Source organism: Podarcis cretensis (genome assembly GCF_951804945.1).
Source record: "Podarcis cretensis genome assembly, chromosome: 15".
Taxonomy (NCBI): Eukaryota; Metazoa; Chordata; class Lepidosauria; order Squamata; family Lacertidae; genus Podarcis; species Podarcis cretensis.
In genome coordinates, this window is record NC_137185.1 from 3,577,975 (window position 1) to 3,605,930 (window position 27,956).

General features: G+C 47.0%; 2 protein-coding genes across 11 annotated transcripts in view; one reads left to right on the forward strand and one right to left on the reverse strand.

Moving 5' to 3' along the window:
• ALDH3A2 (aldehyde dehydrogenase 3 family member A2) overlaps positions 1–1,803 on the forward strand; it is a 37,577-nt gene extending 35,774 nt beyond the window's left edge. For all 3 annotated transcript variants that reach the window (XM_079955685.1, XM_079955687.1, XM_079955686.1), the window contains one exon: positions 19–1,803. Coding sequence is in view for 1 of the 3 variants with exons in the window: in XM_079955687.1 (XP_079811813.1) it covers positions 19–33 (15 nt within the window). In the remaining 2 variants the exon portion in view is untranslated. The remainder of the gene's footprint in view (positions 1–18) is intronic.
• On the reverse strand, positions 330–27,956 carry LOC307204145 (multidrug and toxin extrusion protein 1-like). Of its 8 annotated transcripts, none has more exons than XM_079955620.1 (18): positions 27,274–27,956; positions 23,844–24,039; positions 22,899–23,000; positions 21,066–21,134; positions 19,916–20,064; positions 18,656–18,698; positions 17,625–17,669; positions 16,884–16,981; positions 15,247–15,344; positions 14,636–14,749; positions 12,896–12,963; positions 10,919–11,027; positions 9,992–10,067; positions 7,647–7,716; positions 5,700–5,832; positions 5,388–5,482; positions 3,930–4,017; positions 330–2,529 (listed from the first exon to the last, which is right to left on the reverse strand). In XM_079955620.1, coding segments are annotated over exons 1-18 (1,779 nt in total). In that variant the 5' UTR covers positions 27,276–27,956; the 3' UTR covers positions 330–2,305. The 8 variants fall into 8 exon arrangements, with proteins under 8 accessions (XP_079811746.1, XP_079811749.1, XP_079811748.1 ...); XM_079955623.1 differs by lacking the exon at positions 27,274–27,956 and adding an exon at positions 25,603–26,314; XM_079955622.1 differs by lacking the exon at positions 27,274–27,956 and adding an exon at positions 25,409–26,314 and having other exon boundaries at positions 23,844–24,024.

Genomic DNA, 27,956 nt, shown 5'->3' on the forward strand with positions numbered 1-27,956 from the left:
TCTCTCTCTTTCTTCCAGGTCGCGTTTTTCTGAGTCCAGGGTTCACCGACACCATTGACGGAACAAGTCATGTTATACAACCTGTTCTCACCGGGTTAAGGGGGCTGGTTGCTAAAGCACACTTCTGTAAGGAATTTTGCCATTTCTTTTTAATCATTAAACACACTAAAAAGTCAAGAGGAGGACCTGAGTGACAGTCTGCGCCCACAGCCTCCCGCTGTAAACGAGGGCGTTTTAGGCAGCGAAACCGAAAAGCGCTGTCAATATTCTCGCTGCTGTTCTTGAAGGACTCTTCACACAAAAAAATATATGTCTGAGGGTTTTTAAAAAGACAGAAAGAAGTGGCCTTGCTCTGTGCCAGATGGGCTGATACATCAGTCCCCGTCTCGCCTCTTTGGCTTAGGTTATCTTTGAAATAATAACCAATAATCAGAAACGAGGAACGTGAAATGCTCCAAAAGGAGGCTGAAATCAGAATGGGGTTGTGGTTTTGGGAGGGGAGTGTAATTGTACAGAAAATAAACAGATGAAAGCCTTCGATAAATGGGGTGCTGGTCCCAAATTAAATAATTAAACAAATCCAATAATAATGGGACACGGGGTGTATATTCCAAAAGGCCTATAATGAGGCTAGTCCTCATCCGCCTTTACTCCCCTTCAGAAGGGGAAATTTCCTGGTGAAAATTTGGACCCTTAAACCGCTTCTGTCCCCGAGTTGTGTATGCAGAAACAGTCACGAATTTCTGCGCCTGCTTAGGATTACAGAGAGGGTTAGGGTATCGCCTGCCAGAAGCTTATGGGCAGTTGTCCCGTTGCAAAACGAAAGGGCGCTATGCGAGACAGCAGGCTGGTTTCTGGCCTGACTCTGTGCCAAATACCTTCTTGTATCTGGTGGAGGTGGAGAACCTCTGGATTTTGCAGGACTCCCAGCATCCCTGACCAGGCTGCCTGGGGCTGATCTGGAGCTGGGAGTCCTGCAAAATGCAGACGGGCTGCAGGCCAGCTGCCCAGTCTCATTTGGCTTGCAAAGTGACACGAGCCCAGCAAAGCGGCCTTAGGGTGTGTTTGTGTGACCAATTTCAGGCCGCACTCCTCGATGCCCAGAGGTGGGGAACCTGTGGCCTTCCAGATGTCAACCCCATCACATTTAAAGCACTGTGATGCCATTTTCAAAAGTCATGGCTTCCCCCCCAAAACAATTATGGGAGCTATAGTTGGATAAGGGTGCTGGGACTTGTTAGGAGATTCCAAGTTCCCCTCCCAGAGCTACAGTTCCCAGAGTTCACTGCAGAGAGGGAGGAGAAGAGAAAGGGTTTTGTTTTTTAAAAGAGAGGTTTCTGAGATGGGCGTTTTAATACAGCCTCCCCGCAACCTGGCATCTTCCAATATGTTTTTGGACTACAAAATCCATCAGGCTGGCTGAGGCCAATGGGACTTGTAGTCCCAACCCTCTGGAAGGGACCAGTGGAGGCTGGTCTGATTCACTACAACTGACTCATCCCATTTCTGTGCTGGAAGGCGGATTAAATTCAACCAGAGCGATCTATAGATTTGTTTCCAACTGACCTTTTCCAAGGATTCCTCTTCCTTTCATTCTTTTCCCTTCAAAATAAACACTTTTTACATAAAGTATTTTAGATGCAGAGAACGAAAGAACTGACATGAGTTTAGAATTATTATCAAAATATTTTATGTGGGAAGATGGATATATTTCTCTCTCTGTATGTTTAAGAAATGTGGGTGTATCCTTGTAACTTACGCAAGCTGCAAATATAACATGATTAAACTTGAGAGTGGGTTGAAGCTTTTTAATGATTAAGAGTTTTTCCTGATTTGACCTTTGGGCCTTGAGCGCTTTATTGATATCGTTTCATGGTTGCATCCTACTCAGAGTAGACCCATTGACATTAATGGGCACAGCTGACAGAGGCCCATTCATTTCAGTTTTGGTCAACTCTTGAGCAGAACATAGCTTCCTCTCCGCAGCATCAGCCAACGGTTGGACTCCAACTCCTATCAGCCCCAGCCAACATGGCCGCCAACTGCAAGGGATGATGGGAGTGTAGCACAGTGACATCTGGCATGCAGCAGTGCGGCAATCCCTCTCTGAGCCAGAGCTGGGTTTCTTGCGCCGCCAAGTCCTGGGTTCAAGTCCGGCCTGCACTTGCTGATGACATCAAAAAACAGCCCTGCGCCCAGCTATTCTGGGGTCCAGTTTCTTGCTTCTAAGTCAAACAGGACTCCCCCTTCCCTCCGTCTACTTCCTGGACCAACCAAAATGGGGTGGGTGGGTGTGAATATATCTCTAATCTTTAACGGTGAAGAACCGAATCGTGACGCCGATGGCCAGAATGATGACAGCAGCTGCAACAGCCAGTCCTCTCTGGATGATCAGCTGTCTTGTAGTCAGGACTTTTCCCACAGTGGAGAGGCCTGTCACCGTCTCATCCTGCAGCTGAAGCTGGTAAGTTGGCCCGTCAGTCTTGGAGAAACTAAGGAGGACAGCTCCATTCTGAGCGTCTGTCTGGCCTGCAGCAGGCGGAGAAGGAGAGAGAGACGACTATCAGCTTGGCATCTGGTTAGCTGCTGCGAGAACAGAATGCTGGACCATATAGGCCTCTGCCATCCATTTTCCTCACTCTGCCCTCGCTTGGACTTCGCTTGCTGTCAAGGGGGGCAGCATGTGGTCAAATATCCTACCTTTTCTTCATGGCGGCATACAAGGTTCCAGCCACAATTTACCTTCAGAAACCATTTCTGCGTATGGTTTTTGAAGCATTGCGCCTCAGTGGCCAGAGCGTGAGACTCTTCAGTCTCAGGGTTTGAGCCCCACGTTGGACGAAAAAAACCAGGCGCACTGAGTCCAGTGCCAAATTTACGTATAAGCTAAACAGGCTATAGCTTAGAGCCCACCTCTCTTGGTAAAAGGTAAAGGTAAAGGTACCCCTGCCCATACGGGCCAGTCTTGACAGACTCTGGGGTTGTGCGCCCATCTCACTCAAGAGGCCAGGGGCCAGCGCTGTCCGGAGACACTTCCGGGTCACGTGGCCAGCGTGACATCACTGCTCTGGCGAGCCAGAGCCGCACACGGAAACGCCGTTTACCTTCCCGCTGGTAAGCGGTCCCTATTTATCTACTTGCACCCGGAGGTGCTTTCGAACTGCTAGGTTGGCAGGCGCTGGGACCGAGCAGCGGGAGCGCACCCCGCCGCAGGCATTCGAACCGCCGACCTTTCGATCGGCAAGCCCTAGGCGCTGAGGCTTTAACCCACAGCGCCACCTGCGTCCCCTACACCTCTCTTGGAGGCCCCCCCCAAAAAATAAAGGGGGAAAAACCTGGATGTACGTTTCCAAAATATAAGATAAAAAACAAATAAAATAAAACCTACATACAGCAACAGGGTTTTGTGTTGTGTAGGCTCCTATGATGTAAATAATGGGCCCCGCCTGCTAGCCTTTTGTTATGTGCAAATGGCTTTACATACCTGTTAGGTATCCATAAATTACCAAATAGCATATATTCAACACAAAAAACAGCGGTGATTTGTTGTTGACAAAGGACAGCTGGACATACAAAGGGCCCCATTACCTTAGGGACTCATCAAACCTAAATCTAGCCCTGGCACTGACTGTTTTGTGCCACAGCGCAGTGGGTGGTTAAAATAAGTTTGTGGAGGAAGGGGGACCATGACTTTGCCCATGTTTTATCAAACCAACCAAGTCAGCAGCCCAAGGGCATAGCCCCCTCCCTTTGCATCTGTGGGGTTGGTGTTAATGGGCATTTCAAGGCTACCCTTGGACTTTGAAGCAGGGCCGCCGTTCCCCTTTTTCTAAGCCTTGCAGTCGAAAAGCGGCCACACTTCTGAGGGCAACAGACACTGGACCTCCTTTGAGGATCAAACAAGCAAAAAACAAACCCGTGTTCCATACCGGAAGAAGGAGCCATCTTGGTTGGGACGGGAGCCGAGTTCAAACCCTCCGGGGGCAGCCTCTGGGTCAATCCTGCACGGTGCTGAGCCTGGAGGACAGATCCAGACAGTTCGTTAAGGAAGCACTTTGTGCAGCCAGGGATTTGGGTGTGTTTTTTTAAGGTTTCTAGGACCTCTCCGCAGGGAGAAGGGTTGCAGCTTAGTGCCTGGAGTCCCTGCTTGGCATGCAGAATGTGCCAGTTTCAGTCCCTGGCAGCATCTCCAGGTTGGGCTGTGGGGGGGGAGAGCAACTGCCAGCCAGTGTCCATAATACTGAGATGGATGGGCCAAGGGGCTGGATCAAGGTAAGGCAGCTTCTATGTTCAGCGCTTGCAATAATTTTCCAGTTTTACCCTGAAGTGACTCACAAGATAAAAACAGGATAAAGAAACAATAGAAAATTAACTCTCCTTGGCCATCTTATTGTTTCCTACTCCAACATAGCTCCTGCTGTCTAGGTGGGCCTCATGTGGCCCCTGACATCATTTTATGTGGCCCCCAACACCGCCCCGTTCTTCCTATGCGTTTGTTCCTTTTTCACCTGTTGGTTCTGATCTGAGTGGCTTCAAAAGAGAAATTGACGAATGCACAGAGGTGTCCGTCGGCAGCTACGAGCCAAGGTGGCCACGGATCGTGGAATCGTGACAATTGAAGAGTTGCAAGGGGACCTAGGGGTCATCTAGTCCAACCCCCGCAGTGCAGGAAACTTTCTCCCAACATGGGGTCGTGAGTGGGGGGAGCTTTGCTGCTGTGCTTGTGGGCTTCTGACTGGGCTAGATGGGCTTCCTTTCCAGCTGGGAAATTATTACAGGGAAAACGGAAGCAGAGTGGTCTTCGCTCCAAATCAGTTAATCCGGAACACTTTTGCCTGTGGCTCTGCTCGCTGCCAACACACAGCCCCCGACACAGGGAATGCGGCCCCCAAAGAAAAGAAAAAACCCCCACCCTTTAAGCAAATCTGCATTGGCTCCCAGTACGTTTCTGAGCACAATTCAAAGTGTTGGTGCTGACCTTGAAAGCCCTAAACGGCCTCGGTCCAGTATACCTGAAGGAGCATCTCCACCCCTGTCACTCAGCCTGGACACTGAGGTCCAGTGCTGAGGGCCTTCTGGCGGTTCCCTCCCTGCGAGATGTGAGGTTACAGGGAACCAGGCAGAGGGCCTTCTTGGTAGTGGCGCCCACCCTGTGGAACGCCCTCCCACCAGATGTCAAGGAAATAAGTAGCTATCTTATCTTTAAAAGACATCTGAAGGCAGCCCTGCTTAGGGAAGTTTTTAATATTTAATGCTGTATTGTTTTTAACATTCGATTGGAAGCCGCCCAGAGTGGCCGGGGAAGCTCAGCCAGATGGGCGGGGTATAATTATTATTATTATTATTATTATTATTATTATTATTATTATTATTATTAATCTCCCTACCTCCTCAGCTGCCTGCTTCCAGTTCATCCGGGCAATGTAGGTTATAGAGCATATGCAAGGGATAAGGGCGCATATCAACATGCCCAGCCAGAGGCCTGAGGGAGAAGATGGAGAGAGACCACACAGAAGGGTCAACAGGGGTTATATGTAACGGGCAGAGCGCCTGGCCTGCATGCAGAAGGTCCCAGGTTTGATCCCCAATGGCACCTCCAGGTAGAAGAATAGGAACTCCTTCCTGAAAGCCACAGCCAATCAGTGTGGGCAATACTGAGCCAGACGGACCAATGAGCAAACTTGGTATTAAGGCGGTACCTATGAGTCCCATTTTGGCCACGAAAACCAGGACAATGGCCACCGGCAATCCCACGGCATAGTACCCGACGGCGTTGAAGATGGCGCCAAGCTTCTGTTTCCCGGTGCCACGCAGGACCCCGCTGGTGGTACACTGCGAAGAGGGGAAGAAGGGGTTACAATATGATTGCGTCTCACACGGGGGTTACCTTCTGGGGGTAGCCCATACGCACAACAAGGTGTGGGATATATGCAGCCTCATAAAAGGGTAAAGGGACCCCTGACCGTTAGGTCCAGTCATGGATGACTCTGGGGTTGCGGCGCTTATATCACTTTATTGGCCAAGGGAGCCGGCATACAGCTTCCGGGTCATGTGGCCAGCAGGACTAAGCCGCTTCTGGCGAACCAGAGCAGCGCACGGAAATGCCGTTTACCTTCCCGCCGGAGCGGTACCTATTTATCTACTTGCACTTTGAGGTGCTTTCGAACTGCTAGGTTGGCAGGAGCAGGGACCGAGCAACGGGAGCTCACCCCGTCGCGGGGATTCGAACCGCCGACCTTCTGATAGGCAAGTCCTAGGCTCTGTGGTTTAACCAGCAGCGCCACCTGCCTCCATCCAGCCTCATAGAACCACTCTAAATGCATGGAAGGGGTTAAGACCATAGAGTAAGCTGTCCTGTCAGGCTTAGCTAGGTTTCAACACCCGTCCCTTGGGAGGAAGGGTGACCAAACTCTTTGGTCTTTCCCTTCCACCTGACCAGTAAGGAGGTCTAAGCTGGCTGCTCCAAGCTTAGACCGTATGGCTTTAGCGATCCATCTTTGAGTTTCCATACAAATAATTCAGGAACAGTGTAACAACTATACTGCCTGTGTTTTCTTGCTGCTGTATGGAAAAGCACATGAATCTGACTTTGGAAGAGTTGGTAAGTAAAGCATTTTAACTTACAGACCACTTGGTCTCTTTCTATGCGAAGAGAAGTGGGGGGACTTTGGACGCCTATATTTCCACACTTTGCTGCATGCTTTGTGGTTTTAAATCTATGCTGGGGTTTTCTCACCAAAGAGTACTTGCCCCAAACCCAGATATCTAGGCACCCGGGGAATTCTCCTTTTATTCTACCATCAATTTCCATTTTCCCCTTTGACCAAATGCAAAATACAACAAAAAGGGTGTAACAAAAACTGTCCCCATTAGTGCAGCTCTATCCTTCTGGAGCCAGTGTGCCAAGAAGGCCTTGGCCCCCCAAAAAACAAGGCAGAGAGTTTTAAAACTCTTTTCTCCTGCTCTCTTATTATTCGTGACTTTCCAGAACCAAGCCCTGATTCTTTTCAAAAATTTTGCTGTCATTTTAACATTTAAAAACTTGACTTCCTTCCCCCTCTTTCTGCAGTTCCTGAACTTTATTTTTAATATTTTCTGCATATCCAAATTAACTATATTTATTCATTTATTCATCTAAATATATATTTTTATGAAACTGCAGGTTATTACAATAATCTTGCCAATGTTCTTATCAGTTTACAATTTGTTTGTAAATATTCAATAAACCATTTCCATTCGTTTATAAAAAGTTTGTTATCTTGATTTCTTATTTTTCCAGTTGCCACTTCTGCATATTCCATAAGTTTTTAGTATCCATTCTTCTTTTGTTGGGACTGGATTAGACCTCTCCTTAAGAAGGCATGAGAACAATGAGTAGGTTGTGCATTGTGCAAAGCATTAAAAAAACCCCAACCCAACCTCAATTCAACTTCCTGTTCTGATTTTAGGATGTATTCTAATTGACTGCCTGATTTTATGTTAATGTGTTATACGTTTGATGTTCGCTGCTCTGAGCCCAGTTTTGGATGGGGAGGGCGGAGTATAAATATAAATTATTATTATTATTATTATTATTATTATTATTATTATTATACAAGATGAGAGACCACCCACACCCTATTTCCCTTAAAGATGGATATACTCACGCAAAGGGCTTCAAAAAGGTGGAAAGCGACGTAGACGGGAATGACCTTTGCAACGAGTTCAACTACCTCCCTATTTGCAGAGAGACAGAAAACAAAACAGTGAGTAGAACATGAGACTCTTAATCTCAGGGTAGCGGATTCGAGTCCCACACTGCACCAAAGATTCCTGCACTGCTGGGGGCTGAACTAAATGATCCTTGGGATCTCTTCCAACTCTGCAATCCTTTGATTCTATGAAAGGGTGCTGTTTAATTCCAAGGGCAAAACAACAACAAACCTCTGTTTACATGAAACATATTCAATAAACACACAAGACGTAACCGGCTGTATGTTTGAAAAAATAATATATACTATTCATTGTATTAAATTGCTTACAGCAGCTACTACTATGCTATAAGATCCACTGTCCTGTGATATCATATATGGTATGTACAGTTGTTGATGGTTTTTATATTAATTTTGCTGTAAAATGTGTGAGATTACGATATTGTATTTATTTGCATTACTTAGAGTTTGATTACTTAGACTATTGATGAAGCCCAAGACGGCGAAACAAGGCTAATATTCCGGAAATCCTTGTCTTAGACTCTGTGAAATGATTCTGTGGAACTGCAATAATCTTTCATGTGGATTGTTGGACTTTATGAACAGACAGGTGGAATAGACACTTTCACTTATATGGACCTTATGCATAAACTGATTAGAGAATGAACTGATCCACTGGGTTTTCTACTTTGTTCATTGAACTTTGAGTTAGTACTTCTGTTGAAATCTACAATTCAGTACAATGAATAGTATATATTATTTTTTCAAATGTAGAGCTTGGTTACGTCTTGTGTTTTTATTGTTTAATTCCAAGGAACAACCTGCCTTTTGAGGAGGCTGTTCTGGCCACATCAATGTGCCCGAGGTACCAGACTAAAACTGCCCCTCTACCCCCTAAATGCCCCAGACTCTGCGTTCTGCCCCAACCAAGTTCCCAGAAACATTTGTCTTGCTTTATTTTTTGTTCATAAGCCAATTTGTCAACTCAAAGAAATTCCTCCTTTTAATAACAATGGTTCAGCTTGTCGCCAAGTTCTTACTGCATGACAAGAAATCACAGAATTTCAGGCCTCTCTGCTACGGCTAATAGTATAAACAGGGGAATCTCAGATTTAATGGAGTCCCAGTTTCCCACTCTTGGACCCCTCAGCTTATTCCAGACAAGAACACACTCCCTCTGCAGGGTGAGGTAAATAACAGCAGCCTTCTTCACAGGGTCATTGGGATGTCTGGGGTAAAGGAACCTCTCCTACTTTGAGGGCCGCATGCCCTCGGTGTTTTATCTCTTGTTTCATGGGTTCCTAACCCTTTTTGAGCCAGGAACACCTTTGGAAATCTCACAGAACTGTTGCAGTCACCGCAAATACCGTATTTTTCGTCCCATAGGGCGCACTGGCCCATAGGATGCACCTCGTTTTTTGGAGGGGGGAATGAATAAAAAAAATTTATTCCCCCCCCAGCCGCAGCTGCCGCCCCAAGCCTTGCGGACACCTGCCCGAAGCACGGGGCGTCCTCCGGAGGGCACCCCGTGCTTCGGGCTGCAGGCTGCTGCCCGCAAGCCTTGTGAGCCCGCGGGAACTCCCGCCGGGCTTGCAAGGCTTGCGGATAGCTTCCTGAAGCCTGGAGAGCGAGAGGGGTCGGTGCGCGCCGATGCCTCTCGCTCTCCAGGCTTCAGCGAAAGCCTGCATTTGCCCCATAGGACGCACACACATTTCCCCTTCACATAGGACGCACATAGGACGCACACACATTTCCCCTTCATTTTTGGAGGGGGAAAAGTGCGTCCTATGGGGCGAAAAATACGGTATACCCATTTCACAGAAGAAAAATTGGCATCGCTCAGAACACGCCAGGCGAGGTGCGTACGCATACCAAAACTGCGACTATTGAAGGTGGCATGAAACTGCTTTAAATATATATTGCAGATGAGGCCTTGATTTTGGACAGTAGGCTGAGAGTTGTTAAAGACCTTCTGATCGGCAAGCCCTAGGCTCTGTGGTTTAACCCACAGCGCCACCCGCGTTGTTAGGAGACTCCTATTCCCCTCATAGGGCTATCATTCCCAGAGTGGTTTAGCATTCAGTCCCTCTTCCCAGGGAACCTGGGGAATTGTAGTTCCGTGAGGGGAATAAGGGGTCTCCTAACCACCCTCAACAAACTACAGTTCCCAGGATTCTTTGGGGGCAGCCATGACTGTTTACAGAGACATCGTAGCACCTTTAAATGTAAGGTGTGGACTTGGCACCACGTTGATGCTAAGTATCATTGTCAGCCTAAAAAACACATGGTTTGTGACTTACTCATCGCTGGTAAATATATAAGCTAGGACGTCCTTTGTGGATGCTGTCAGTGTGCCCATCAGCAGGAAAAAAAACACTGGAGAAGATCAAAGAGAATTTATAAGTTTAAGTTTTACCCACTGAAATTAACAGACACCCAAGTTAGTCATACCCACTATTTTAAATGGGTCTACTCTAGGTAGGACTGGCATCAGACACAAGCCAGAGAGTACAAACAGAAGAAAGGTGGCAATCACTGTAACTGTTGCTCTCAAAAAGGGTTAATGTTTAACCCTATGGTTGGCCCCCTGCTGTCCTGCAATGCCTTGAGGGGAGAAGTTATGGCTTTTGCCTTCTTTGTCCCAAGAAGGGTTAAAACAGGGGTTGGCAACCGTTCGGGGGGGCCATTTTGAATGTCGAGAAAGCGATGTGGGAGCCAGTCACAAAATGGCTGCCAAGGGGGACATGGTATAAGATGAAATAACTGTGTTCCATTGCGGGGGGTTGGACTAGATGACTGCTCCCGGGGTCCCTTCAAATTCTGCAGTTCTATGAAACGAGAAGAGCTTGCTGATAAATTCCATGTAAAGGTAAAGGTACCCCTGACCATTAGGTCCAGTCGTGGCCGACTCTGGGGTTGCGGCGCTCATCTCGCTTTATTGGCCGAGGGAGCCGACGTACAGCTTCTGGGTCATGTGGCCAGCATGACTAAGCCGCTTCTGGCGAACCAGAGCAGCGCACGGAAACGCCGTTTACCTTCCTGCCAGAGCGGTACCTATTTATCTACTTGCACATGACGTGCTTTTGAACTGCTAGGTTGGCAGGAGCAGGGACCGAGCAACGGGAGCTCCCCCATTGCGGGGATTCGAACCGCAGACCTTCTGATCGGCAAGCCCTAGGCTCAGTGGTTTAACCCACAGCGCCACCCGTGTCCCAAATTCCACGTACCTGTGCACAAAATGGAGACCACGAAGGATTTCCGGGCTTCCTCAAAGTTCCCAGCCCCTAAGGCGTTGCCCACCAGGACGCTAACGGATGCACTGATCCCAAACGGAATCTGGAAAGGACAGCGTTGCTTTTGACACCTTAACCCAAGCTTTTGGGATCATCGATTGTGTTTGTATGTTCACTGGAAGCATCTCACCCTTGAGAAACCACCACCGCCCTGAAAAATCTCAAGCTGGCATTCTTCAAAACATACCCATGCTTCCTAAATAATATCATGGGTTACTTATGCAATGGGCAGTTTCTGCAACTTTTGCCCCACCCATATATATATACATAAAATATATGATATACAGCACAACCCTGATCTCTGAGCAGTGAGAGAGTGAAGGTCGATGGAGATTTCAGGATATATGGTTTTGTTTACACGTCTAGACAACCTGGGCACCGAATGCAGGGGCTCACAGCATGAACATCCCAGCAGATCGTGTTATAGCTCTGGGTCCAGCACAGAGCAAGACAAACCTCTTTCCACCATGAGCCAAAACTCTCAAACACACACGCAGTCCCACTCAGCCCATCGTTATTATTATTCTAATTATATATCTATTTATACGCCCACGGGGACTCAAGGCAGCTTACAGATGGAAACAAGAATCACTAAAAACAAAGGGGGGAGGGAATCATTAAAAAGCAATTAAACACCAATAAAATTAAAACTATATACATGTATAAGGTAAAGGTAAAGGTACCCCTGACCGTTAGGTCCAGTCGCGGATGACTCTGGGGTTGCAGAGCTCATCTCGCTTTACTGGCCGAGGGAGCCAATGATTGTCCGCAGACAGCTTCTGGGTCATGTGGCCAGCATGACTAAGCCGCTTCTGGCGAACCAGAGCAGCGCACGGAAACGCCGTTTACCTTCCCGCCGGAGCGGTACATATTTATCTACTTGTGCTGGCGTGCTTTCAAACTGCTAGGTTGGCAGGAGCAGGGATCAAGCAACGGGAGCTCACCCCGTCGCGGGGATTCGAATCACCGACCTTCTGATCGGCAAGCCCAAGAGGCTCAATGGTTTAGACCACAGCGCCACCCGCGTTCCTATATATGCATATATAAAAGCTATTAAAACAATACAAAGTAACTGCAATAAAACAACATCCATACTTCCCCAAAGTTTGCTGAAACAAAAAAGCATTCACCTGCCACTGAACCTATTGTTCTCCCTTCTAGGATGACTAGGTGAGATGGGGAAAAGTCTCCCCCATGTTGTCTCTATGGCAACACAGCTCACTCTTTTGAGATGCTGATGAGGGCACTTCGCTGGCCATTACAGTGGTGCCTCGCAAGACGAAAAGAATCCGCTCCGCGAGTCTCTTCGTCTTGCGGTTTTTTTCGTCTTGCGAAGCAAGCCCATTAGCGGCTTAGCACTATTAGCGGCTTAGGGGCTTAGCGGATCAGCTGATAAGCGGCTTAGCGGATCAGCTGTTAAGCGGCTTAGCGGCTTAGCGGATCAGCTGTTAAGCGGCTTAGCGGATCAGCTGTTAAGCGGCTTAGCGGATCAGCTGATAAGCGGCTTAGCGGATCAGCTGTTAAGCGGCTTAGCGGCTTAGCGGATCAGCTGATAAGCGGCTTAGCGGCTTAGAAAAAGGGGTGGGAAAGGGAAAAAAACCCGCAGGAACTCGCAAGACATTTTCGTCTTGCGAACCAAGCCCATAGGAAATTCGTTTTGCGAAGCACCTCCAAAATGGAAAACCCTTTTGTCTAGCGGGTTTTCCGTCTTGCTAGGCATTCATCTTGCGGGGCACCACTGTATCTTACAAAGAAACTGGTTTGACCAGTTCAGCCTCCTCTTCTGCTCAGACCTAACCTGTACATGATCACAGCAACCCAAAGGCACCGTCCAGACTTGCCCCACCCACCCACCCCAAAATGTAACACTATAATAATTTGTACATGATGCAGCTGAGGAGTAGGTCTTACCATGTAGGCGATTGTGGCCACTTCGTAAATGATGGATTGGCACGACAACTCTAGGACACCAAGGAGACCTGGGTTGGGGGAAATTGAGGGAGGAGGGAAGGCAGGACACGGGAATCAGTGACAGAGGACTGTGCTGAGCTTTAGACATGTACACATTCAAAGCATTCAGACATTCAAAACATTGCGGCCCTTAAGGCATGTCTCTCCAGCTCTCAGGTGTCTCCCCAAGAATGTGAGGTGCTACTGAGACAAACCCCTTTATAACCAGGGAGCAGTAAGTTTAAAAAGTAAAAAGTATCAGCCATATTTTTATTTTCTTGCTCTCCTGTTGTTTGGAAATAGTTTAATGCTGTATACAGGCTGTTAGTTATGTGAGGTGATATTTACTGTACTTTTCCGTCTAAAAGACGCCCCCATGTATAAGACACCCCCAGGGTTGTTGAGTTTTTTTTAGGGGGGATTGCCGAAAATCATCCTCCCGCACGCATCACAAAATCCGCCCCCCGTCTGTCCCATCGTCGGCAGAAGCTGCCAATCGCCCGCCCAATTGCCGCAGCATCAGCCAATCAACACCACCCATTGATGCAGCAACCAATAACACACACAATAGCCACGAACAGCCGCAGCAGCAACCAATCAAATGTCCACCCTATTCACTACCCGTGTATAAGATGACCCCCATTTTTTAGCATGATTTCTCAAGAAAAAAAACTAGTATTATACACAGAAAAGTACGGTATTTGTCAATCTAATACAGTGGACCCTCCGGATATGAATTAAATTCGTTCTGGGGGTCCGTACTTAACCTGAAAAGTACGTAACTGGAGACGCCACTTCCAGGCTTGCCATGTTCGCAACCCAAAAGTTACGTAACTCGAGGGTCCACTGTAGTTCCATAGCTTTAAATGTTTGTAAGGTTGGTGTCCTTTTTTATTTTTCAGAATCTGTACTTGGTACAGTGGAACCGCATTTGTCAAACGTAATCCATTCCCGAAGACCATTCGACTTCTGAAACATTTGACTTCCGAGGCGTTTTCGAAAACGGAAGCAATTCCGGGTTTTTGGCGTTTGAAAACCAAATCATTCAGCTTCCAAGACACTTGAAAACCGAGGTTCCACTGTATGTATTACTTTTTCTAATAGGAGGTGGTATATATTATTTACTATTTGCATGATAAAATTCATTATATAAAATGTTAGCCAAGTTCTACATTTGACATTTTGAGCCAGATTTATTTAGATTATTGAGATAATCTAAATAAATACTGTGTGTGTGTGTGTTTGTGTGTGTGTAAAGGAATAAAAAGTTAACAGGGCACTAGTTGTTGTCTCTGCCTCAGTTCCTGAGCTGCAATTGGTGCCTGTGCAATTATGTCACCAGCCTAGCCATGCAGATAGTTGGATCTGGATACAGTGGTACCTCGGGTTAAGTACTTAATTCGTTCCGGAGGTCTGTTCTTAACCTGAAACTGTTCTTAACCTGAAGCACCACTTTAGCTAATGGGGCCTCCTGCCGCTGCCGTGCCGCTGGAGCACGATTTCTGTTCTTATCCTGAAGCAAAGTTCTTAACCTGAAGCACTATTTCTGGGTTAGCGGAGCCTGTAACCTGAAGCGTATGTAACCTGAAGTGTATGTAACCTGAGGTACCACTGTATTGTATTGTAATTGCCATGCTCCAATGTGATTGGCTTGGTCTTCTGGCCCCTCCCACTGCCCATGACACCTCCCCTCCCACTGACCTATCATAAAACTTCCGATTTCGAAGGTCCACCATTCGATGCAGGTCATGAGCATGCTGGGAACAGCTAAGGCCATAAACACATCCCATTCCTGGAGGCATTCGGTGGACCATCCTAGGATTTGGAGAGAGGAGGGAAGAAAGGGAGAAAAAAACAGGGCAGATTTCAATTCTATTTTCTGATGACGCAACATTTGTTATGTACATGAAGCTGGCAAAGTCACTTAAATAACAGAGTCCCAAGAGAAAAGTCCTGATAACACTTCACTGAGGAAACTGGACAAAAGCAGCATATAAATTTGAAAAGAACCGGACACAGAGGTTTTGTCTTTTTAAAGCAGGTCTTGTATACAGAAGAGACATTCAACCAAACAGAGGGGAGAAAACGTCCTCAAAGCTACACCTCCAATCAGAGCATGTGTTGCCTCAGGGAGGATCATGCCCCTCTGCATGGTTGCTAAGCAACAGCTCCCCCCTCCCTCTGGGCTAGCTGCCTTTAACAGAATTAACCCTTGAGTTACAAACTGAATGATCCCTGCGGTCGCACTTTCAACATGAAACTGGGAAAGGAAACTCAGAAGAGACGGGGGCGTTGGGAAACAAGCAGGTTACCTCCCCAGGTTTCAGCGTGAAGCTTTTTCCATTTGATGTACAGGAAGAGGGCAATGGCTTGCGAATACTGTGCGATGGTGTTGGCCCAGGCAGAGCCCCTGGAATGAGGAAAGGAGGGGGAGATTAACAAATAAGCGAGGGCCATGTTGGACACGTTACGAGGTAGAGCGTTGTAAAACGGTTGGCAACGTATGAAGTGGGGGGCCAGAGACCAATTTTTTGGGTCCTTCCTTGGCACCCACAAACCCTCTGATCCTGCCCACCCACTGCTCCCCTGGCCATGAAGTAGGAAAAGGGGGTGACTTTCCCCCCTCGCTAGAAAAATTCGTAGAGCTGAAGGAGGAAGTTGAGAGAGTGACGCTCTTTCCCTCTTTCTGCTCTGTGGTGCTTTTCTTTTTTTTATTCAATTTTTATTAGGAATTTAAACAAAGCACATTATCTTAAAACATATCATCCTTAATTCCCCCCCCCGACTTCCCTCAGTTCCAATCCCTGATTTCTCTATAAATGCTATTCTCTGCATGCTACAAAGTTGTATAGATCCTTAATTTGTCTAACTGGTTGTTATCGATAAAAAGTTTGTGATGCTCTGTGGTGCTTTTCAAGGCTCAGGTGAATTCAGCTGGATTTGAGTTAGACCCAAATCCTCTCTTTCGGTGTTGTGTGTGTGTGTGTGTATGTTGATCTGGGGAAGGAGGGAAGAGAAGTAATAAAGGAGAATGCCTTCCGCAGCGTTCACACAGACACCCAAATGTCCCCACATGCCTACAAAGGTTGGCAACCCCCATAATTAGGCCTTAGGCGGTCACCCCAACTTTCTTTATGCAGGCAGGAAGCGCCAACCCCATCGCACCGTTTGGGTCCATTCCCAAAAATCGCAATAACTGAGGGAATGAAAAGAAAAGCAACACACACTTCATTGAAGGACCGAAGATCACAATGGGTCTGTTGAAAGTGATATAATTACCGTATTTTTCAGTCCCCCGTGTATAAGGAAACCCCTTTTTTGAACCCTTAAGAAATCAATATTTTAAACATCAAACTGAGCAACTTTGTTGAGCTTTTTTGGAGCGGATTGCCAAAAATTGTTGTGTTGGGGGTTTTTTGGAGCTTTTTTTTTTTTTTGCAGCTTTCAATGCTACTGGTGAGTCGTGTTTCTTTTAACCACCTGGGTATAAGACGATTTGCAATTTTTTTACTGAATTTTTTTTAGCAAAAAAACTCGTCTTATACATGGAAAAATACGGTATACCTCCTTCAAATTTTTAAAAAGCTAACCAGGAAAATTGAAGGGGAAATGCATTTAAAAATGTGGTTAAATGCAGGAAACAGGGACAAGGAGGAATGACTGTTACTTCCACAGACATGATGGAGGCATTTAAGGAGCAAGTAAGACTGCCCCCCAACTGTCTTTTAAAGAGAGGTTCTTTCTGGTTGTAGATCTGGGCTTGCTGTCAAAGCAACAACCTTGCAGAGACCTTGATTGTCCAAGAACGTCCCCACCCAAAACCCTTGACTTGATATATACAAAGGATTTTGCAATTCATTCCTAGCGTTCCACCGACGAAAGAAAGAAAAAGGTGGGTATGCGGTGCATTGAAAATGCAGGTTGGTCCTGCCACCCGTTTCTCATTTACCTAACCCCCATGTGAAGCTGGTAGAGGAAGACATAATTTGCAATCAGATTGACGATGTTTCCAGCAATGCCACACAGAACCTCAGGCCAGATGATCCTCTGAAACAAGATATTATTTTAGCAATGAGATGAACCAGGTGCTTTATCACTGAGCTACCAACATTTCCCTAATAATAATAATAATAATAATAATAATAATAATAATAATATTATTTATACCCCGCCCATCTGGCTGGGTTTCCCCAGCCACTCTGGGCGGTTTCCAACAAAGTATTAAAATACAGTGGTCTGTTAAACATTAAAAGCTTCCCTATAAAGAGGGCTGCCTTCAGATGTCTTCTTAAAGTCTGGTAGTTGTTGTTCTCTTTGACATCTGGTGGGAGGGAGTTCCACAGGGCGGGCGCCACCACCGAGAAGGCCCTCTGCCTGATTCCCTGTAACTTGGCTTCTCACAGTGAAGGAACCGCCAGAAGGCCCTCAGCACTGGACCTCAGCGTCCGGGCAGAACGATGGGAGAGGCAGTTGGAAAACAGGGACACTTGGGAGGGTCCAGGGGACTGCACCCCTTAAACTGAGTCAGCCTATCTTGCTCAGTATTGCCTGCACTGACTGGCAGCAGTGGCTCCTCAAGAGCTTCAGTCGGGGCGGAGATATTCCCAGGCCTCCCTGGAGATGCTGGGGATTGAAACCTTCTGCCTGCTCAGCTGCCTTTATTTCCCCAACAAGAGAAAGAGCATCTTACCTGATTCTGCAGGTACCTCATCTGGATCTGGTAAATAAACGTCGCCTGTGGAGCAAGGAGGAATGAATACAACCTGCGATCCAAAGCAGGGGTGTGTGAGCAAATTAATGCTCTCTTCCCCCAGTGATGCATCTATCTTCCTTATATCGCCTTTTCTCAGTTGCCCCTTTTGGAAAACAAACGGGGCTTTCGACAGGCGGCAGTACAACCAATGTAGCACCTGTGCTGCCTCGTAGAAGCAGAGGCAGCGGAAAGTTTGACCAGTTGGGTGACAGCCTGCCTTGCGGATATCTTCTAGAGGCACAAGAGGCCTGGAAGTGCCCCTCCAGGGTTTATTTAAAAAAAAAAAAAAAAAATATTTATTCCAATTTTGAAGATTACAAAAAAAGACAAACAATCCAAGAAAAATAAAGAAAAAAGAAAAAACACACAAATCCAACCTTTACATAACTTTCTTTCCTTTGCTTATTTCCTTGACCTCCTCACACCTCCCTTTTTTTGTATTCTAGTTCAATTAGATATTTCAGCAAATCCTTTCCATCCTTGTTATTATCCTAAAAAAATCCATTTTTACTTAATCCTTTATATCATTTCTGCTAAGACCACAAAACTTCATTCCAACATCCTTCTAACATTCCTTAATTTTACAATATTTCTGTAAATAAACTTTAAATTTCTTCCAGTCTTCTTCCACCAACTCTTCTCCTTGGTCTCGGATTCTGCCAGTCATTTCCGCCAGTTCCATATAGTCCATCACCTTCATCTGCCATTCTTCCCGGGTGGGTAGATCTTGTGTCTTCCAGTACTTTGCAATAAGTATTCTTGCTGCTGTTGTGGCATACATAAAAAAAGTTCTATCCGCCCCTCCAGGGTTTCAGGCAGTGGCCGCTTCCAAACCTACCTGCAGAGGACTTAACCTGGGGGACCTTCTGCAAGCAAAGCAGGTATTTCCAGCACTGAACTGCCACCCGTTCCACTTAAAAGACCCCACCGGGAAAATGAAAGAAAGCAGGATGGAATAGGAGACTTACGGGAAGCGCTGGGATGAAGATCATGACGTAAACCTGTGTGAGCCTGGAGCAATGAAAACAAACGAGCATAGAAAACAAAACCCCAAAATTAGCAGTTTATTATCCTGCAGCTGATATTTGTTCCCATCCCTGGGGGGGCATCCCATCATAACAGCGCAGAAGCTACCCCACCCTGTGCCCTGCCAATGCCTTTATTTTCTGGCATTGCTGAGAGGTGCGTTTTCCTGGGAAGCCTTGTCAAGAAAAACGATTGCATGCCGCAGCTATCCCAGAATCCCTCACTTCAAGGCCATCGTGACTGCAGAAAAGGGCACTCTGGCCCCAACTCTTTGTGCCCTCCCTCTTCAATCTCAGGGCACGTTTAAAGCCCTACACCACTTTAAAGAACCAGGCCTCCCCCCAAAGAATTATGGGAGCTGTAGTTTCTTATGAGTGCTGGGAGTTGCTAGGTGACCCCGGTTTCCTCCTCGGAACTACAGTTCCCAGGGTGGCTTAATCAATCAATCCTTCTTCCCAGGGAACTCTGGGAACTGTAGCTCAGCATCCTTAATGTACTACAGCTCCCATGATCCTTTGGGGGAGGCTCACCGGGCACCATCGCTATATAGCTTCAAGCACCAGTCGAAAACATTCTTTTTTTTAACCAGACCTTTGCTGTTTAATGATCTAGGGTAGAGTTTCCCCAAACTTGTAGTCTCTGGACTACAATTCCCATCATCCCTGACCACTGGTCCTTCTAGCTAGGGATGATGGGAGCTGTAGCCCAAAAAAACAGATGGAGACCCATGTTTGGGAAACCCTGATGATCTAGGGCTGTTCAGAGTGGGTGGCATGTTTTAAAGTATTTCTTTTTCTTCCTGGTTTCAACTTGTGGGTGTGCTTGTTCATTTCTGTAAGTCGCTTTGAGTTGCCTGTAGCAAGATAAATTAGTAGTAAATTTAATAACAACCACCACCACCATTTAAAGTGGTATCGTGGTGCTTTGAACGTATGGTGCAATTGTGGCCTCAGTTTCGCCCTTGTATAACTCAGGAGAGAGCAAGATGGTGGCAAAGCAAGAATTAGTTGGCTCTGCCTTTCATTGACTCTGTCTCTTCCTATCATTGCTTTTGTCGCCACCTGCTGTTCGGCTCCCGGCCTTCCGCCCTACCAACCCCAGTGGGCACCAGCCACCTTTGGAAATATGGGGTATTGTGTGTGGACATGGGAAAGGGGGGAAATCGCATGCACAATGATCAGCCTCAAGTCCAATAAACACACCTGGAGACATCTGGGTCCTGTCGGATGAGTAAGAGGAGCTGCTCTGTGTTGACAAAGACGGCCCAGCAGGGGAAGCAGCAGAGAAGAAGAATGAGGATCCCCCGTTGCAGGATGGTGCCCACCCTCTTCATATTCTTCCCGCCATACGTCTGGGGAGCGGGGCGTGTGGGTGAAGGTCCCAAAAAAAGAAGCAGCATCATTGAAACTCTCCAGCCTTTGGATACAAAGGTAACTCACAACAGGAGTTTTATTCAAATACTTCACTGCTCTGGGATGTTCTAGAAAGAGGAGCCTGTGGCCCTCCAGATATTACTAGATTCTGACTCGCATAATAGATATAAAATGATAATTCCCTGGATGCCAAGATCCAGGTTTGGGGCAAGTACTCTTAAAGCATTGAAATAAAGGCTGTTCGAGCTTTAACATATGCCTTTGTGATTTCCAAATTTTCCCCTAGCATAGAAAAAGACCACAGGTTTAGTAACTTTAAAATGTTTTACTTACAAACTCTCCAAAGGTCAAATTCATGTGCTTTTCCATACAGCATTTGGGGGGGGGGGAATGCACAGGCAGTAAAACTTCCTGTGAAAGTTCCTAAATTATTGGTATAGAAACTCAAGAATGGCTTGTGAGAGCTGTGCAGCTAAGCTGTTGCTCCAGCTTAGCCTCTTCACGTGCTGAGCTTCTGAGCTAGACTGGGGTGGGAACAAAGACTTGATTGCCTAGTTCCTCCTAAGGTGAAGGAGAGCGACCCAGTTAAGGCTAGCAGGACAGTTTACTCTATGGTCTTAACCCCTTCACGCATTGATTAGATTTAAGGATGTGGGTTATATGAGGCTGGTTATCCCAGAGTCAGTCCCACAAAGGCCAAAGGTCAGGGGAATTATGGGAGTTGTAGTCCAGCAACTTCTGAAGAGCTACATGTTGTTGTAGCATTTTGCAAGCTTACAAATCATCTACAGAGTCTGGATTATAAGTAACAAATTTTACTTAGCTGTTTACGGCTACTAAACTATACACAAAACTGAAACTAGTCCCATCTTCAGAGTTTCCTTTCCCTGCAGGTCTTAGACAGCACTGATTCCCTTGTCTCAGACTACGTTTCATACACCAGAATTCGAACACACAGCGGCAGCCAGCCATTACTCACCTGTGATATTAACGTATCGCAAGCTGAAGACAACCCAAATCCAACAGAGATGCCTGTTACATTTATAACCTAGGGACCATCAGAGAGGGGAGAAATTAAGAGGCAGACAAATCGAGGGGTTATCATGCTGAATGCTAGAAAGAATGGCACAATCTTATGGTCTGGAGTCTTCACTGCGAGAAGCCAAGTTACAAGGAATCAGGCAGAGGGCCTTCTCGGTGGTGGCACCCGCCCTGTGGAACGCCCTCCCACCAGATGTCAAAGAGAAGAACAACTACCTGACATTTAGAAGACATCTGGAGGCAGCCCTCTTTAGGGAAGCTTTTAATGTTTAACAGACCACTGTATTTTAATACTTTGTTGGAAGCCGCCCAAATTATCATTATCATTATCATTATCATTATCATTATCATTATCATTATCATTATCATTATCATCATCATCATCATCATCATCATCATCAAAGTGGATGGCCATCACTGCCTCGTGTGTTCCGTAGTTTAACTGTCAGCTGTGTGACAAAGTCCTTCCTTTCATCTCTCCTGAATCTTCACACATTCAGCGTCATTGCGTGTGCACAAGTTGCAGCGTTATGAGAGAGGGAGAAAAACTTTTCTCTATGCCGTGAATAGGGATGCGGGTGGCGCTGTGGGTTAAACCACACAGCCTAGGACTTGCCGATCAGAAGGTTGGCGGTTCGAATCCCTGCAACAGGGTGAGCTCCCGTTGCTCGGTCCCTGCTCCTGCCAACCTAGCAGTTTGAAAGCACGTCAAAGTGCAAGTAGATAAATAGGTACCACTCCGGTGGGAAGGTAAACGGCGTTTCCGTGCGCTGCTCTGGTTCGCCAGAAGCGGCTTAGTCATGCTGGCCACATGACCCGGAAGCTGTACGCCGGCTCCCTTGGCCAGTAAAGCGAGATGAGCGCCACAACCCCAGAGTCGGTCACGACTGGACCTAATGGTCAGGGGTCCCTTTACCTTTACCTTTATGCCATGAATAATTCTACAAACTTCTACCCTGTTCTCCTCTCACTCGCCTTTTCTCTAAACTGGTAAGTCCCAAAGGCTGCAGCCATTCCTCACAGGGAAGACACAACTTTTCGGCTGCCAAACTCTTCTCGGGGTTTCGCATGCTTCTTACAGCTGAGCCACCTGTTTTCTAAACCGAAAAGCTCCAAATAAAATAGAAACATGGGAAGCTGCCCTATGCTGAATCAGACCATTGGTCTGGCTTGCTTGTCCTTGTCTACACTGACCGGCAGCAGCTCTGAGGGCTTCAGGCAGGGGGTGTTTCCGAGACACACCTGGGCTCTGAATCTGGAACCTTCTGCACTCAAACCAGGCATTCTACCACTGAGCTAGAACCCGTCCTATAAGAATGAGATAGAATTCCTCGTCATTCTAAAGCAAACTAATGGATGATTTAAACAGGAGCATAGGAAACTGCCTTATACTGAATCAGGCCATTGATTAATGTCCATCGAGCTCAATACTGTCAACCCTGACTCACAGCAGCTCTCCAGGAGATGCTGGAGATTGAACCCGGGTCCTTCTGCATGCAGAGCAGGTGCTCTACTATTGAGCTACAGCTCTTTCCCAAATTCAAGGCATGCTTTACTAATCCAGCCAAAGTGTGTGAAAGGCCAACAATGACCCTCTCTAGAAGGAGTCTTCTGCTCCCTTGTCTGGCTCTGAATGAGTCGTCGTTCTGGGCACACATCCTGATTGGACGTTGACTCATTCAGAGATGCAACGAGGAAACTCGGCAGAGGTCCAGGGACATTTTAAAACACATACGTACACACACACACACACACACTTAAAAACACTCACCGCAATGGCAAGGGTGACAGAAGCCAGCTCAACCTTGCCAAGGTGGCCACAGAATATTGTGCTGACGACATGGATCATAAATACGAGTAACTGGATGAGTGTCTGTTGGGGGGAAACAATTAAAGGAAATTTGGAGACATATAACCCTAGAAACTGCCATATTGTGCTGGGAAGAATTTATGGTGCGGATTGTGGGAAATGGAATGACATCGTTGTGAATTTAGCGGTGATTAAAATCCTGCTGCCCACCCTTTTAATATGGGCACCTTTAGCTTGGCAGCCAAACAGGCCTACATTTGGAAACCCAAGCAGCTAAATAGCTCAGATCTAAGGTCTTGAAATCAGACTTTAGATGGGAGTTATGCAGCAGAGTTCATCTCCATCAACTTAGCTCAGGGCCCAGCGAACTTTTTCAGCAGGGGGCCGGTCCACTGTCCCTCAGACCTTGTGGGGGGCCGGACTATATTTTTTGGGGAGGGGAGAATGAATTCCTATGCCCCACAAATAACTCAGAGATGCATTTTAAATAAAAGCACACTTTCTACTCAGGTAAAAACACCAGGCAGGCCCCCAAAATAACCCAGAGATGCGTTTTAAATAAAAGGACACATTCTACTCTTGTAAAAACATGCTGATTCCCGGACCATCCACGGGCTGGATTTAGAAGGCGAATGGGCCAGATCCGGCCCCCGGGCCTTAGTTTGCCTACCCATGACTTAGCTCTCAGCAAGGTCCATAGAAACATAGAACTGTAGAGTTGGAAGGGACCATGAGAGCCTTGAACCCACAACCCCAAGATTAAGAGTCTCGCGCCCTACTGACTCAGCTATCCCAGGTTGAACAGAGCGGAGACAAAAGCTGGCAGATATCAGCTTCAGATTGGGACAGGAAGTGGTCTTGCCAGCACAGAGAACTGGCGTCTTAACCACGGATTTGGGGTCTTACCAGAGGCCCTGCCAGCACCAAAATTTTCTTTGCTTCTTGCCAGAAGTTGGAAGGAATAAATCGGCATAATTGCCTGCAGCAACTTGGGGCGGAAGCCTGTGGCTCAGCGGCTGAATCTTCGAGGGATGTCTTCTTAGGAATGGACGGTGCTCCGAGATCCATAAGCAGAAAGGGACCCTCTCTCCCGGGTGGATTCCTTTTTTAAAAAACAGACGCGCCTGATTTGTCTGATCCAAGAGGGCACTTGTCTAACAGCTGCAGAACGGACGTCACTCAGAAGCCGAATGCTCAGACCTCCTTGTCCTCATGCCCCTACGATTTTGGACTAAAGGGTGATGATTAAAGTCTCTCCCGAGCCAATAAAAGATGAAGGAGGGGCAGGCTGTTTGGGCCAGTCTGCCGTGAGCAGAGATCCGCAGGAGGCTGGCTCCGAGGACCTGGGGCATGTCCAAAGTAACCGTCACAAGACCAGGACATTTGAGAAGCTTTCCGCCACGCAAGGGAGAGCCAGCGAAACAGGATACATATATATATAAGACTTTTAATTCTGAGTCAGGCCCCACCGTCCGTCAAGAATAATAGCGTTCCCTGAAGGCACTGCCCTCAAGTGCTGGAACTCGGAGCCTAATTCGGAGCAAGTGGCTAGTCCTCATGCCTGAGAAGAATCGGGGCAAGGCTTAGTGAAATGTCAGAAGCAGGGCAGGTCAGCATAGCTGTCAACCTTTCCCTTTTCTTGCGAGGAATCCTATTCAAAATAAGGGAATTTCCCTTAAAAAAATGGGAAACGTTGACAGCTATGGGCAAGTGGCAAGGAGGGAGGGAGGACCTCAGCCAAGAGGAGATGAGGACTCTGAGCCCCTCTCGGTATTTAACAAGGCTGGAAGCAAATATATAGATATTTGCCTTTTTTATAGATAGCAGACCTTAGACGGGAGTTCGATTACAGCTGCTTAGCTCTCCGGAACAAGGTTTGCGGAAGCCCAGGACAAAGACAAAACGTGAAGAGTAGGTGCAGTTGAAAATAATGGGCGCGACTAACTTGGGTCCATTAATTTCGGTGGGCCTACTCCCAAGTAAAACATGGTTGGATACAATCCATTGCGTGCATGTGTGTAGGCAGACTGTGTGTGTGTGTGTTTGTGTGTGTGTGTGAGAGAGATTAATACAGAGGGTCAGCAACAAAATTTTGCAGCGTGGTATGCTTCTGTACGGGACGTGGGTGGCGCTGTGGGTTAAACCACAGAGCCTAGGACTTGCCAATCAGAAGGTTGGCGGTTCGAATCCCCACGACAGGCTGAGCTCCCATTGCTCGGTCCCTGCTCCTGCCAATCTAGCAGTTCGAAAGCACATCAAAGTGCAAGTAGATAAATAGGTACTGCTCCGACGGGAAGGTAAACAGCGTTTCCATGCACTGCTCTGGTTCGCCAGAAGCGGCTTAGTCCTGCTGGCCACATGACCCGGAAGCTGTACGCCGGCTCCCTCGGCCAATAAGGCGAGATGAGCACCGCAACCCCAGAGTCAGCCACGACTGGACCTAATGGTCAGGGGTCCCTTTACCTTTTTACCTTTATGCTTCTGTTCAGTGGGCCAGCCAGCCAGCCATGCCCTCTCTTCTGATGCTCCATTCCATTTAGCCTCCACACACAAAACTGGATTCTGTGACAACAGAGGATGCTCAGTTTGTTCACCTGCCTGTTCTGGGTTCCTTCCCCTCATAAGATCCTCCAACACCCCTTACACCCATTTTTCTCCTGGGTACCTTGTGGTTCTCTCAGGCTTGCTAACAGCACCCTTCTACGCAGGTGACCAGGCCCAGACTGAAGCAACTGGAGCCCCTGGACTGGGAGACCTTTAGAGGTCCAAACTTAGCAGCATCTGATCACGAGAAATAAAACCACGTTCTCTTCTTTACTGTTACCAAGCAACTTGGCCTAGGTCTTAAAATCTGCCTGTTTTTCAATTTTTTATTTTTTATTTGCAAGAGGCCAAGGCCTCTCTAGATTAGGAGGCCCTGGTCTGCGGCCTGCTCAGCCTGCACGTAAATCTGGCACTGGATGTGACTCCGTTTTAAGCTAGCTAGCTATGTAAAGAGGGGGAAAGAGCTCACTTTTTCAATACGCAAAGATGGGGAAGGTCCTCGTGATCTTGCTGGACTCCAACTCCCATCAGCCCCAGCCAGGAAGATCAAAGGTCAGATGTGATGGGAGTTGGAGTCCAGAAGCCATTAGAGGAGTCAAAATAGTCAGCGGTCCACAAATAAGAGCTGGTCTGTGTTGTAAACAAAAATTGCCCTTTTCCCTTATGGGGTATCCAAGAGCCCATATAGAGTCCTTACGTAGGTTCCCTATTGGTAGGAGAGAATAACAGAGGCCAACCAGAGAATATTGAGAAACAAAGCAGCTAGGAAGCTTGATCTTTATTGATCTGTTGCAACAGGGTGCTCCCCTCACACGCAGGAGAGGAGGAGGAACCCAGAACCAAGATGTACCTGTCCTTATATAGACATTTTAAATTCCCTGTCCTGGAGCTCAAGCCCACCCCTCCATACATCATACATACATCACACAAGGGGTGTAACCCAAGACCCCCCCCCCCCGCACATACCTACATCACAGAAAAGGCGGTCTAAAACAGAAATTTGAATGTTGTTTCTCTCCTGTCTGGCAGGTTACTTGATTGGATTGCCTGGGGAGCCTGGCCAGTCTTCTGTAGTGATAAATATTTAGTTCCTGGGCCAGGTCACAGGCTCACACCCTATTCATATCTTAAATGTGCCCTTAAGACAGGATTTGTGAGGAAAGAGACAATGCGGAGGTTTCCTACTTTGACTTTGCAGGGAAAACATTTGGTCAGTTTAGGAATCAAAATGGTTCTAGGTTGGCCTTCCAGTGCTATCTATGTACGCGCTTGGTTGGTACACTTATGAACATTACCATATATCTAAGACCATAAAATTCCTATCACATCTGCTTGGGAACGATTTGTGACAGGAACAGAGGAAACGGTCTTAGATTGAGCCAGACCCATTGCTCCATCTGGCTCAGTGTTGTCTACACTGACTGGCAGCAGCTCTCCAGTATTTCCAGGCAGGGAGCCTTTCCCAGCCCTGCTTGGAAATTGCAGGGGATCGAACCTGGGACCTTCTCATGTGCACTGCCGCCCAGTTCCAACTTTCCCCTTAGAAGTAAAAGCAAGGCGCCAGTCCTCATGGTATCAGCATCTTCAAAAGTAGGGAGTCCATGGCTTGGCTTTGGAAAAACAAGGTCTGCAGTACTTAGTTCATTGGGAACAACTGCTCTAGGGTTTTAGATGGACAATTCACACACACACACACACCCACCCGTCCTATCTGGAGATGCTGGGTGAAATAAATAAATTAAGGTTTTATGTATATAATAAAGGTTCATAAATGTACCAAGCAAACACGTACATAGATATATAGACCACATGTCTGAAGCTACACAGGAAAGCAGCTATGGAGCCATTTTGACGCCCAGGCTGACCAGGTGTATTCTCTGCAAGGTCAAATGGAGGAGCCTCCCCATTGCCTTTTCCTTCACAAATCCTCTCTTAAGGGTATATTTGTGTATGAATAGGGTGAGGCTGTGATCTGGCTCAGGAACTAAGTAATTATCATTACAAAAGACTGGCTAGGCTCCCCAGGGTATCAATCCAGTAAGCATTAACAGGTAACTTGCCAGACAGGAGATAAACGACAGGAGAGAAACAACATTCAAATTTCTGTTTTAGGCCGCCTTTTCTGTGATGTAGGTGTGATGTATCCGAGGGGTGGTCTTAGGTTACACCCCTTCTGTGATGTGTGTATGATGTTTCTGGGGGTGGTCTTGATCTACAGGGTGGCAATTTCAAAAGTCTTTATAAAGCCTTGCACGCCATTTTTCTGGGTTCCTCCTCCTCTCCTGCGGGTGAGGGGAGCACCCTGTTGCAACAGATCAATAAAGATCAGCCTTACTAGCTGCTTTGCTTCTCAATATTCTCTGGTTGGCCTCTGTTTTTTTCCTTCGACCGATGGAGAACCTACAAAGGACTCTATAAGGGCTCTTGTGTTCCCCATAAGGGAATAAGGCCAAATTTTCGTTTATTTCAGAGGCA

Excerpts from the sequence above, each read along its gene's own strand:
- LOC307204145 (XM_079955617.1), bottom strand. The coding sequence starts at position 25,468 with ATGGAGCATCAGAAGAGAGGGCATGGCTGGCTGGCTGGCCCACTGAAC. Across the intron at positions 10,068-10,918 it reads GGTCTCCATTTTGTGCACAG|TGTTTTTTTTCCTGCTGATG; the intron begins GTACGTGGAATT and ends GATCTTCTCCAG. Across the intron at positions 7,717-9,991 it reads TATATATTTACCAGCGATGA|GGAGGTAGTTGAACTCGTTG; the intron begins GTAAGTCACAAA and ends CTCTGCAAATAG.